The sequence below is a fragment of the Branchiostoma lanceolatum genome, chromosome 1, assembly GCF_035083965.1.
Source record: "Branchiostoma lanceolatum isolate klBraLanc5 chromosome 1, klBraLanc5.hap2, whole genome shotgun sequence".
Taxonomy (NCBI): Eukaryota; Metazoa; Chordata; class Leptocardii; order Amphioxiformes; family Branchiostomatidae; genus Branchiostoma; species Branchiostoma lanceolatum.
Window position 1 is genome coordinate 13,237,808 of NC_089722.1, and position 12,513 is coordinate 13,250,320.

At 42.5% G+C, this 12,513-nt stretch overlaps 2 protein-coding genes across 2 annotated transcripts; one reads left to right on the forward strand and one right to left on the reverse strand.

Annotated features, from left to right (window-relative positions):
* Positions 1-1,624: 1,624 nt before the first annotated feature.
* On the reverse strand, positions 1,625-6,981 carry LOC136435665 (sulfotransferase 1A1-like). The gene is made up of 6 exons (XM_066429315.1): positions 6,476-6,981; positions 4,907-5,139; positions 3,932-4,058; positions 3,502-3,596; positions 2,941-3,136; positions 1,625-2,005 (listed from the first exon to the last, which is right to left on the reverse strand). The coding sequence occupies exons 1-6, from the start codon at positions 6,627-6,629 to the stop codon at positions 1,896-1,898; spliced, it is 915 nt and encodes a 304-aa protein (XP_066285412.1). The 5' UTR covers positions 6,630-6,981; the 3' UTR covers positions 1,625-1,895.
* A 1,914-nt stretch (positions 6,982-8,895) lies between these two features.
* LOC136435676 (glutathione S-transferase 3, mitochondrial-like) lies at positions 8,896-12,018 on the forward strand. Its single transcript, XM_066429325.1, has 5 exons — positions 8,896-9,139; positions 9,540-9,604; positions 9,929-9,986; positions 10,276-10,348; positions 11,252-12,018. The coding sequence occupies exons 1-5, from the start codon at positions 9,017-9,019 to the stop codon at positions 11,386-11,388; spliced, it is 456 nt and encodes a 151-aa protein (XP_066285422.1). The 5' UTR covers positions 8,896-9,016; the 3' UTR covers positions 11,389-12,018.
* The last annotated feature ends 495 nt before the right edge of the window (positions 12,019-12,513 follow it).

Below are 12,513 nucleotides of genomic sequence, written 5' to 3' on the forward strand. Positions count from 1 at the left end.
CGTGTGAGGCTCAGACCCGACCGAAGCAGCGCCATTGTGGTCACCAGAAGTGACGCCATCGGCGACAGGGCCTGTGTCTTCACTGACGGGTGTTTCCACAACGTGGTCCTCAACACGGAGGTATGAATGAAGTGTAGGTCCGTCTTTACCAAGCTCCAAATACGTGTGAGGCTCAGACCCGACCAAAGCAGCATCATTGTGGTCACCAGAGGCGGCACCGTCGGGGACAGGGCCTGTCTCTTCACTGGTGGATGCCTCCATCTCTCGATGGTCTTTTTCTGGCAATACGTCTGAGTCGGGTGCCGCCATTTCTACTTCATACCAACAAAGGGCAATTCTTTTACTTCTAAATACAAATTTGTGATAACTTACATTCTGTTTACAGTGAAACAACAGATTTTTTTCGATCCCCAGTACTGATGTAAGCGCCGAATTCATCTTTCAAGGTCTTTTCCCGTCTAAAGTGAAATTGAATTTTTTTTCAAACGCTTCATCGCTTCTGAACTGAATTTGCAATACTGTAGCATACGTATTTCATATGTAAATGAAAGCTTATCAAAAATCAAATATTCAAAATATCAAAACACTTTTCCATAATTGGTCTCGAAAAATCGAATATCAGTGAAAGCAAACTTTTGCCGACGAGAATCGGAATGTTGTTTTTCAGCTAGCGACATAATCCAATTCTCTCATCTGATCTGAAATCTATAGGATACGAATAGAGTAAGTTGAAGGTCCCAGTTTAGGCTCCTGGTTTTAAGAAAATTGTTCGCATAATTGTTAAGAGGAGGGCTCGAATGCACGGCTGCGAAAATCTAGCCGAGCCGAGGCAGGCTGGGGCCTCACCTCCCAAAAAATTTGTATTTATGGTGTAATTATGTACATTTGGACTCTGGATCTTTCAGGGAATGTACATGTAACTGAACGAAGGATTTCAATGATATGAATCACAATAAACTGTTGTGTGTTGATTAACAATATGTTGGGTGAAACAATATCTAAGATATCAAAGATGAAACATTTATGATACTGAAAATACTACCATGAAAAACAACCCGAAGGAAATTCATTATAAGAATGCCATAAATGCATGAATTGCAATGATTTCACAGCGGAGGAGGGGGCGGGAAAGTGGTCCTCCCGGGAGTTCTTATCTGACCTCCCATGGAATCTTGGGCTTGTTACTTCTAGTACTGAGCGTGCGAGTAACATTCCAGAAATACTGGCCCTGCATAGCTAGGATATAAGGAATTCATGATATATCTAAATGCATTATATATAATATGCCTGAATACTAAATACATAATATACCTGTTTGGCGCGCTCCTGAAGCGTCGCTAAAAATCTATGTACGGTCATGTACATCTTAAACGAACTTACACATATCACAAGAATAAAAGTCCTATCATTTACTACACAGATGAATTATAGCAATTTCGCGTTGATCATTGTGCCTTTATTTGCCTACTTTGTACATGTTATTTATGTTCCACTTGCCATAGATTAATCAAGTTATGTTCAACTTGACCACAAATATCCGAAACATAAGCACACACACAGACACGTCCACAACACTTCTATTTCCATGGAGGTGACAAGAAGAAAAAAAAAGAGACAAGAAGCGTCCATCGCACCTTTAGTGATCAGAGATTTGGGTAAGACTTAGGCAGTGAATCACTGCTTTTACGTTTGACAATGCCTTCATGACTATAGGGAAGAGTAGGTTTTCTGTGAAAATTGAAAAGAATTTCACGATTTCAAACTGAGGGCATTCTTGAGATAGTTGTGCTAGATATCCTTGTCTACGGTTCGTTCCGTCACATTCTGCTCAAAAACTCTACTACATCAAAATCGTACGACGACCTACGATGACTGTGACCGTGCCATTACAGACACTACTCAAACTGGAAGGTCAGGTCTAGTCCCGCCATTTTCTCCTTGTGAATCGCTTCCAGAGTCTCGTTCTCCTCCTTGCTGAACCAGTTCTTCCAGTCACCAACTTCGCCTGAAGAAAATAATATAAGGTTCCTAAAACTGGCAACACAATAGTTCCGGACTGACAATCTAATTCTACCCTGGGAACCAGACTTGGGGATCGGACCGTTAGCCAGCAGTTCCTTCGGCGGCCCAAGGTATTAATTACGCCGATCATATTTTAATAGCACTACGGCGAGATCTAGCCGGGAGAGTTGACCGGTATTTTATCCATTTCAAAAATTATTTTGGGCAAGACAATAACATTATCTGATACTGATGATTTTACATTACACATCATGATGCAGAATACAATTTATAACTAAAGGGAAACATATTCTATTCTAATGTATTGTATAGTTTATCAGAAGGATTGACATGAAATAAAAAGGATAAACATAACAATGATCTAGGACTGTTGTTATTTGGTTTCGTAATGATAAAAAACGGATACCTAAAACGATTCATTGAAAAGAAAAGAAACAGAACTTTTGTAAAATCAAATGAAAGGTAGTGCATGCCAACTACACATTCGAAAATACTGTTATCATCATTATCATCATCATTTATTTGTAGGTTGCGTCTAGCTTTACAATCAAAGCAATCATGACTTTTGACAAGAATTGAAGACGACAGAAAGTTTATGTACATTTGCGTATGAACTCGCTTCGCTTGCTCTGTGGTTTATCCGGTGGTTATGGGTTACTGGTCAGGTGTTATGTCACCATAAATACCTAGTCTCTACCAGACTAACTAGGCCGGCTATAGGAAGAATATTTGCCAGGGTTTCATTTGGCGAAATGTGATCTTCACCGTGAACTGACTCTACTGGCTAATTATTCCCTTTTCTGCTGAATTCTACGACCCGTGCGCCCGTAGGAGGGCCTGGTGGAGGCTAATAAACACCGAGGAACAAGCGGATCAGCTTTTGGCAAAGATGAAGGCCATTGAAGATGGTTTAATTACCTTTGCGCATGAACTCAATTCCACTTCCTTCTGCCTTGCTCGCAATCTTCTGCATCAATGGATTACGGGACATATTTGTAGCTGGATTCTCCTTCATGGAAGAGAAGGTACAGTTGGCCACCACCTCATCAATGCGTTCGTCTGACAGAGTCTTGCCCAGGAAGTTCGCGATCTTCACCACGTGGCCTCGCAGGTCCTATGATATGAATGAGTATACACCGTTGGTGTTTAAAGATGCAAAACAATATAGAAGCGTTTTTATATCATGCAATCTGATAGTAGCGTTTACTATGACCGTAACCTTTTGGTGCCTCTGAGATACGTCAACGCTGTCACTTTTGAATGAGAAATACTCATATTACTATATTATGTTATCATATCTTTCATACATATTACTTTCTATGAGTACCATGATGCAGTGTCTACTACATGTACTTCATATTCTGATCGTTTCCAAAGATCTGTATTGAAAAAGAATGCACGTGTTCCCCATTTAATGATTTTAATAGAAGGGAAAGATTTTACAGGTTTCATTCTAACTTTATTGTCAACAAAACTCACCCGCTTTATGTCTTCATACTTGATAAAGAGCATGTTCTTGTCGTCCTTGTGACGCCAGAACTCCGGAACCACGTCCCACCAGAAGCCAAAATACGCTGTTGGGAAAAGGACATATAAGACTGACGTTAACTGATCAAAGTATAAAGTGGGCCGCAGTACCATAAGCTATCCGCGTTGGGGCATTGGTTTGGCATTGTGACTGCAGCAAGTTAGATGTGCAAAGGTTAGGTGATGAGTCGTTCAGTGTAATACAACCAGCTAGTGCCACGCCGCGTGCCTGCGAAGCTATTGTGTTACGCCGAAGGGCGGTTTTACTGGCTATATGCATACATATAAAGATACATATGTTACCCCGCCTTCAGAGCCCGGATCGGCCACAACCCTAACGCCTCCTGAAGCCATGAATCTTACTTTACTGTTTATACTTTACCTTCTTCCGGCGTCATGAACTCCTTAAAGTTTTCTTCCCAGGTTCCACAAGGAAGACCGTGGACGATTCGTCGCATGTTGTGCCAAGAAACAACAACATCTTTGACGTTCCTCGCGCAATAAATGATCTACGATAAAAAAAGTAAAGAATTTGTAGAAAGTATACAGTACTAGGGGGGTGTCCCTGTGGTGTAGTGGTCTGCGCTTCTGTCTCTCACCACATCTGGTTCAAATTACTTGGACCAGAAGGACTGGGGTTCAAGCCCCAGGTAAGACACCACATGGCTCTGGGCGAGAGGCGCAGTGAGTCATACCAAAGACTTGAAAAAATGGTACATACTTCTGAAACAGTATGGAAGTTAAACACACTTCACTGCCTGTGGACTAGCCCCCTGCTACAGTGATGGCACCACAGTGTGGCCCAGGGCTATGAAACGGAGATGGGCACCACCCTATACATCAATAATGGTGTGGGAGGATTTTAACTAGATACAGTACTATGCCCCGTAACCCGTATCATCATACAGCCAGACAGTCTGGTCCAACTACAAACCTCCATTTTGTTCTTCAGCCATAACGCCATGTCGCATTTTGTTATTGATGAAAGAAGCCGTGTATTAATGATCAGCAAATAATGCACACTGATAGGAATGATGTTATTTAAACTATTTAAGGTTAACTGATGACCTCTACAGACAAAATGTCCGTGCTTCGTTGGAATGTCACATTCCGGAGTTTCGGCTCCAAATCAAATACAATATAACTTTATTGGAATCAAGAACCAGTGTATAATGATTGACATTCATCAAAATGAGATTTGCAGTTATTGCGCCCATTTGCGCCATTTTGCCAAGTACGAATTTGTTTTGAACTAAAAAATCTCAATTTCAGGCGACAACTTGCAAATGATTTTCGCAATTAGCGCAATGAGGTAACCGCTGTACAGTTTGAATTGTTGGAGGAATGTGAAACGCACCTTTCCTTTGCCGTCCTTAACTTGCTGAGGTAACATGTTATAAGGCAGGTGTATTTTTATCAGGCGGGGGGAGCTCAAGGGGGCCTTCTCCAGTAGTTTCGGAACGGGCTCGCCAGTCTGCAAGTCTAAAGTTTCGAACCAGGGAGATCGCACCATTAAAGGCACCTTAGAAACTTCGCTGATATCACCATCCGCGCATACCAGAGAAGCGATCTGTTGGGTCCATGTTGTTCCTGAAATTGAAGAAGAAGAAATGATTCTTCAAGGTCTCCTGTGGAATGGGAATTTCCTTCCTTGGAGGATGAACAATGTGGATAGAAATATCACACACAGTAAGAGCAAATGCAGCTGTATAGTTCAGCGTACGTTCGTAACAAAGAGTGTCATCGACAGCTGGTTCTGTTACTGATAAATCGGCCATTCAATCGAACAGCTCTTGGTCATGCTTCGGTCACATTTGCGCCGGTGCCCGTAGGGGGTGTAGTCCCGGTTGGGTCCCGAAGTCACAAATTTGTCCAAGTGGACTACCGGGTACCGGGAAGTACATCTCTGTGTTCGCACGATTAGCTCACGGCGTCTATTTGTTACCATGTCCCGAGTTAATTTTAAGTCCGAGTTAAAATCAACCCGGGACCTTAACCTGGTAACAAAAAGACGCCGTGAGCTAAACGCCGAGAACCCACCACACTACTCGAAAATAGTCGGGTCCATCCCGGTGTCTTAGTAACGGTGTTACGCCCAAAGACGGTTTACCGATTAGGCCACACCATCTTAATCTTATGGATGACATCCGCGCGCGCATTGATTTTCGCCTGTTGTCACCAAAAAAAAAAAAAAAAAAACCTCCTCCAAGGCTACACAGAACTCCGGAACTTGCCGACTTAGATTGCCGCAAAAGGCTAGCATTGTGCCGGCTTATCGGAAAACTGGGGCGTATTTGTGGATTGGTATGCCATCGATGTTGGTTGGGGGGATTTTGCTTTTGCACAGTTGTACCAGAGGATCGCGGCGCCCAGACAATTTCAAACACGACCTATCCAGAGTGGCTCTCACACGTTTCTTTTGCAACAATGAGAGACATGGGAGAGGAATTGAGGGATTGGCAGAGGGATTTGTGAGCGTAAACCATGGAATGCTTAATATGGAGTTCAATGCCATGTATGTTGAAACTGCCCTTATGGGTGTATATGAGTATTCTCATCACAGTCATATATCATCCACAGTCCTTGGAGCCAAATACCTTCTAATAGTATACTTCTTTGGTCGTTCTTGTCAATATATTAAAAATCAATCACTTGCGCTGAGTCTGCTATGATGAACAAGACAACCTACATGTACCTCCTACAAATAAACTGTGTTCTGTGGTTCAATTCGCAATACCAGCTTTGTACTAGTAGTCCTGTGGTTTAGCAGCATTTTTTTTTGCTGGATTTTTCTTTTTTTCGCCCGCGCGCATTAGTTTTGGGGTCTCCAGAGGATGCCATCCATAAAATCAAGTTGGTGTGGCCTTATGCGGAACAAGCAAATGAACAAACAACTGAAGAAACAAAAGAGAAAACGACAGCTTACCCGACTTGCAATAGGCTGCGATGAAGACGTCATCGTCTCTTACTTCAAATGATTCCGCCAGCTCTATGGATTCGAGGCTGTTGATAGGGGGGTATTTCACGCCTTTGTAGTAAATCGGCTGGCCTAGCTTTTGCAATTGACTTGAGACACTCATGGTGTTCCCTTGTGCAGTCAGTCAGGCTTCAGTGAAACACCGCTGGTTAATCAAACAAACAGATGAACAAACAAAATAAAGTAGGATAAAGAAAAATAGAGTAAAAGGTGCAATTTCAAAGGATGATAAAGAAGCTTTCAGACGATACAATAAAATTGATTACGTGACAACGGAGACATGATCGAACGAAGTCAAGTTTCGGAACATTTGTGTCATGCTTGCATTCGATAGTTAGTATAGCAAAACAATGTATACGTAGCGTTTCAAACTGTTTATAAAATGGTCCCCATTACGCCCTATTACGCATGTGCCCGTCAGGGGTGAAGTCCCGACCGGGACCCGAAGCAACAAATTTGTCCCGGTGGGGGGGTAACTCCCAGTGCTCTCACTATTACTTCATGGCCTCTATTTGTAAACGGGTCCCGCGTGGATTTAAGTTCGGGCTAAATTGATTCGGGGTCCAGGCCGGGCCCAAAAATAGCCACAGGGTTTCCCAAGGGGGCCATGGAGGCATATCTTAATGTCAGGAACGTCTTACTTCAAACGGTAACGGAAGTTACAAAATGTGTCCATTTAAATGAGAACTGGCGAGCAATGAACGTTCCCTTCTGAAAAATCTTGACTTGAACTAGGATTAGGACAATTTTGCAAGTACAAACATTAGGAATTAACTGGAGGGTACTTACGTTGTCGCTTCTGTTCAGTACAGGAAGAAGCACTGGGGTTGACCAGTGTACTATGGGAAAATGACCTTTGTCCGAGTTAGGTAGAGGTCAGTTGGTTTATCTACTCACAAACAGTGTTGTGCAAGTAAAGTAAGACCAGATCCACTCATCACATCGGAGTGGACACCTTATCATCGGATAAGCGTACTATATTGATAAGCATACTAATAAAGTACTCTAGTACACTTATAAGCTAGTAGACGTAGATTCTTTAGTTATTATTCCTCTACATAAGTTTGTTCCTGCGAGATTGAGCCATACTAAAAAAGTTTTTTGGAGCACAGTAGCGTTGACTGGCCTGTGTTTACACAACCTCTCGCTGGCCGGGGTTAATGACCCCAACCGTCGGGCTGGCCCCTAGGATCGCGATCAGTCATGCAGGCTACTAGTACTAGTATGTCGTTGACTACAAGTACAATGTATAAGGTTATGAACATCGTTATCCGCAGCAAAGGCTTGAAAGGCATCAACAAGACATACTCACATATCCAAATGCTAGAGCTATCTACCACTAAAAAATCACGACCATAGCATGTCCTCAACATGAAATATCAAAACCAACAGTTCTGCTGCACTACTATACAAACCCGCCAGGAGCGCCATTATCAAATTGTAGCTTCACGCATACCAAATATCAAGACAATCCACTCAGATGCGACCTTCTCAAGTTATTGTGTTCAAAAATAACAGACGGAGGAAAACGCCCACGAATACTGACGAAACATAAGGTCCTGATTCCGACATATGTTCTTATTTTGTAAAGATGTGTGTGACACCACGCATGTAACATGGGCTTCAATGCTGATAAGTGATAGCTGACATTAAAGCTTCACATGTGTGTTTTTCTCACATTAGCGCTTCGCGCTCTAGGCACTTTTTTTGTACTTGTGTGTGAAGAACGTTCCGTCACAAAAGGTAACGTTAATACCATAAAACCGAACTACGAAAATACAAGGTGATTCCTTGACAATTGTTGCTTAGCATTTGAAGCATGAAACTAAGCTACTCCACAAGTGTTTTTCTGTCACAAACAAACCCAGTCTTTTCATTCCGCCGATCAGTGCTGTGCGTACAACATTGCAATTGCGCAAGCATAGTCAACACCATCTTGTGTTTAATCTTAATTTTCAATGGAGGTAATATTAATGAGAACAGAGTACTGTATATAGTTTACATGATTGCACTTTACAAGCCCGAATATGATTCCTCTGAACAAGCATCATCGCTTTGAATAGAAAGTTTAATTTACAACGAATTAAGAATCTACTGTTCCTGCTTTTCAAGAAATACAACTAGTCAACATCAATCTCAGGTGCGTTTAACGGTCAAAGGCCATTGGCTCTCTCCATTCTTTCTTAAGGGGTGTACGTCTTATTTGATATTTACCTCTGCACCATGATATCGGTAAACGCAATTATCACATGTCATATCATTCGTTGTTGATTATCATGATGTACGCCATACAGATATTTGGTCCCGCTATCTCTTTTCTTTTCGTAACTAAAGCGTTCCTCCAACCTCCAATGGTATATGGTATCGCCCACCCTGTCACCTGATACTGTCCTTGCGCGCCCGTGCCCTTGCTAAGTTTTGCTGGTTACATTTTGTGGTTCGTGACCTGTTTTTCTGGACAAATCCCCGTGTTTTACCCTACTACCAACGATGGGCGGCGTGTCTCTGCCGCGGGAGTTCGGGTATGTGATCCTGACGGTGCTGGGGTCATGGGGAACCCTCATGTACCTAGCGGTCAACGTCACCAAGGCCAGGAAGAAGTACAACGTCCAGGTGAGGTCAAGGTCTTTATGTTTACCGCCATAGGATCCCATAGCAGTGGCATATCGGCGGTACACGTCTTTGCGCCGGTGTATTCTGCAAATTGATTTGATAAAGCTGCAACCATTTTCAGATGGACAGAATTTAAAATTTAGTAGATGAACAAAACTTTGCAGAGAATAACACCAATCCCAAACTCTGAAACAACTGAATTAACGTTAGATATCAATTAATCAAATGGTTTATTGTTAGTAGATGTTGCTACTTAGACTGGAAAGTGCCTACCAGCAAGGAGCTACTAGTATTGGAATACACTTTCCTCATTTAGCTTTTTAGCATGATACACTTAGAGACATCAAGTCAACATCATAATTTGTTCTCATGGAGATTTGTTTCTGTCTGCCCATTTAAGCCTCCGATTCTGTACAGTGACACCGAGATGGTCTATAACTGTATTCAGAGAGCCCACCAGAATGCGTAAGTGCATGCTCCTTCCTCCTCCAATATACTTTTACAAAAGAGCTTCACATTTCTTGGTGTGTGTGTGTGTGTGTGTGTGTGTGTGTGTGTGTGTGTGTGTGTGTGTGTGTCTGTGTGTGTGTCTGTGTGTGTTTGTCTGTGCATGTGTATCTCGCTACAGTGTATATGTGTGTGTGTGTGTGAGTGTATGTGTATATCTCTCTCTCACTCATGACATGTGTGTGTGCATGCGAGTGTGTGCACGCGCGTGTGTGTGTGTATGTGTATGTGTATGTGTGTGTGCACAATCAGATTACAAATCCCTTCTGTGTCCCTCTCCAGGCTTGAGAGTTATCCATCGTTCCTGGTTCTCCTGCTGCTGGCTGGACTGAAGTACCCAGTAAGTGTCACTCTATGACATGATTACAAAGTCTAGTTTTGGGTTGACCAGTGATGAAAGACCTGAGCAAGAAAAACATGCACACTTGAAGAAGATCATTTTAATAAGATGGCAGTGCAAGAGAGAATGAGATGGTATTGTGCAAGATATATTGAGACTTGAGAGTGGATTTCCAAAGAATGTCAGCCATTTTAATTGGAATGGTTTGGTTAATAATGCATGAATTGTCAAGTTTTCTTCTCTCACCAAACAGGAAACTCATAATCTATCCATCTTATGTTCTACCTAGAGAGGAGCTTCTGCTGCAGGTGTTGTCTGGTGCATGGGGAGGATTCACTATGCTCAAGGCTACTACACTGGGGGTAAGTATGGGGAGGATTCACTATGCTCAAGGCTACTACACAGGGGGTAAGTATGGGGAGGATTCACTATGCACAAGGGTACTACACTGGTGTTAAGTTTGGGGAGGATTCACTATGCACAAGGGTACTACACTGGGGGTAAGTATGGGGAGGATTCACTATGCACAGGGGTACTACACTGGGGTTAGTATATGGGGAGGATTCACTATGCACAATGCTACTACACTGGGGGTAAGTATATGGGGAGGATTCACTATGCACAAGGGTACTACACTGGGGTAAGTATGGGGAGGATTCACTATGCACAAGGGTACTACACTGGGGGTAAGTATGGGGAGGATTCACTATGCACAGGGGTACTACACTAGGGGTAAGTATGGGGAGGATTCTCTATGCACAAGGGTACTACACTGGGGGTAAGTATGGGGAGGATTCACTATGCACAAGGGTACTATACTGGGGGTAAGTATGGGGAGGATTCACTATGCACAAGGGTACTACACTGGGGGTAAGTATGGGGAGGATTCTCTATGCACAAGGCTATTACACTGGGGGTAAGTATGGGGAGGATTCACTATGCACAAGGGTACTACACCGGGGTTAAGTTTGGGGAGGATTCACTATGCACAAGGCTACTACACTAGGGGTAGGTCACTTCTTATTTCTGTTATCTCTGCTTATTTCTGTTAATAAAGCCAATAATCATTTCAAAATACAAAAATTACTGCTGTCCACATCTTTATTTTTGTTAAAATGTATACAGACTAGTAGCCAGTTGTCATAGGTTTCAAATATGCATATGGTGTTGTTCATATACCCTGAGAAAAGACACTTGGGCACACATAGTTACACCTGAGGGCCATGTGTATGTTGATGTTTGTTGTTGTTTATCTTTGTTTATAGACCCAGATAAGCGACGTAAGGGAGCGTACGTCCACCTGACCGAGTTTGCGCTGATCGGCATGTGCCTGGGGCATGCTGGGAGCCTGCTTGGGTGGGGAGGGCGTGGCTGGGGCCGTTGGGGATGGAGGTGGCGTTGATTGGACTACCAGTTCCCCTGGCAACAGTTCCCTTGGCAACCATCAAGTCCCTCTGTACTAACATTGTTGGTTGTAAAAACTGTGTTGCTGTTTTGATGTTATTGTAGGTGGTGTAGAGCATAGTCGAACATGACAAGTAAAGAGCTGTTTCCATAGGCAACCAGTTTACCAAACACTAATGAAAAATAGTACTAAGAACCTCTTGATCATGTCCATGATTCACATGCTAACATAATTTCTATGACCATCTACGTTGTAACACAAAGTAGTGAATTTTCTGAAACATACATGTTATTTCCCTCCTGCCTAGGCTGTTAGGTTGGTAGACATTACAAGAAGTAACCTTGACTTTTGGATAATAATTGATTAAAGTCACATTTTTAAGTGAATGAATTTATTGAAAGAGCTTCAGTTGACAGAGTACCACCTGTACATGAAATAAAGAAAGTCTGTTGAAGTGTTCGGTGTTTGTGGTCAGAATATAGTGTGAAATGAACCTTTTTGGTTTGGAGATTCACCCCAAATGAATTGATAACTGAATGGCAGAATTCTGAGTTGTCTTTTTCTCGTGGCTTGTAGCTTTTGATGTCTTTGATGACTTTGCAAAATAAAAGTATTGTCTTGTTACAATGGGTGGTCCTTGTCCTTTATATTCATGAGGAAACTGTCAAACCCAAGGGTGAAAACTTAGGAACAGTAGTGCTGAAAACTGAATATCTACATGTTCAATTACAAAAGATGGTGGACTAGCACCAAGGACAGCCCTTGTGTAACAACCACAAGTATATCTGGCTTTGAAGAACATAATGGGCTAGTCAATATAAACTATCACTGAGACACAGGCGCCATGGCATATGGTAGGTTATTCATATGGAAAGAGCATGTTTTGTTTTTGACCAACTAACTTCCTAACATTAATACCCTGAGCAATACAAAGTTTGAAAAGGAATATTCCTGAAGTTAAGTCTTTATAAAGCGGTACCGGTTAGGCAAGACATTATGATGCCTGGCCTGCTCAATAGGGGAGCATTTGGAATGTCCCAACTATTCTGAAAATATACCAAGAAGCGGCACCCTCCTAGGGTTTACACTGATGGCTGCACAAAACAATTCACCTGATCGACC

Excerpts from the sequence above, each read along its gene's own strand:
- LOC136435665 (XM_066429315.1), bottom strand. The coding sequence starts at position 6,629 with ATGAGTGTCTCAAGTCAATTGCAAAAGCTAGGCCAGCCGATTTACTAC. Across the intron at positions 4,059-4,906 it reads TTAAGGACGGCAAAGGAAAG|ATCATTTATTGCGCGAGGAA; the intron begins GTGCGTTTCACA and ends TTTTTATCGTAG. Across the intron at positions 3,597-3,931 it reads GTTCATGACGCCGGAAGAAG|CGTATTTTGGCTTCTGGTGG; the intron begins GTAAAGTATAAA and ends TTTTCCCAACAG.
- LOC136435676 (XM_066429325.1), top strand. The coding sequence starts at position 9,017 with ATGGGCGGCGTGTCTCTGCCGCGGGAGTTCGGGTATGTGATCCTGACG. Across the intron at positions 9,605-9,928 it reads CAGAGAGCCCACCAGAATGC|GCTTGAGAGTTATCCATCGT; the intron begins GTAAGTGCATGC and ends GTCCCTCTCCAG. Across the intron at positions 10,349-11,251 it reads TCAAGGCTACTACACTGGGG|ACCCAGATAAGCGACGTAAG; the intron begins GTAAGTATGGGG and ends CTTTGTTTATAG.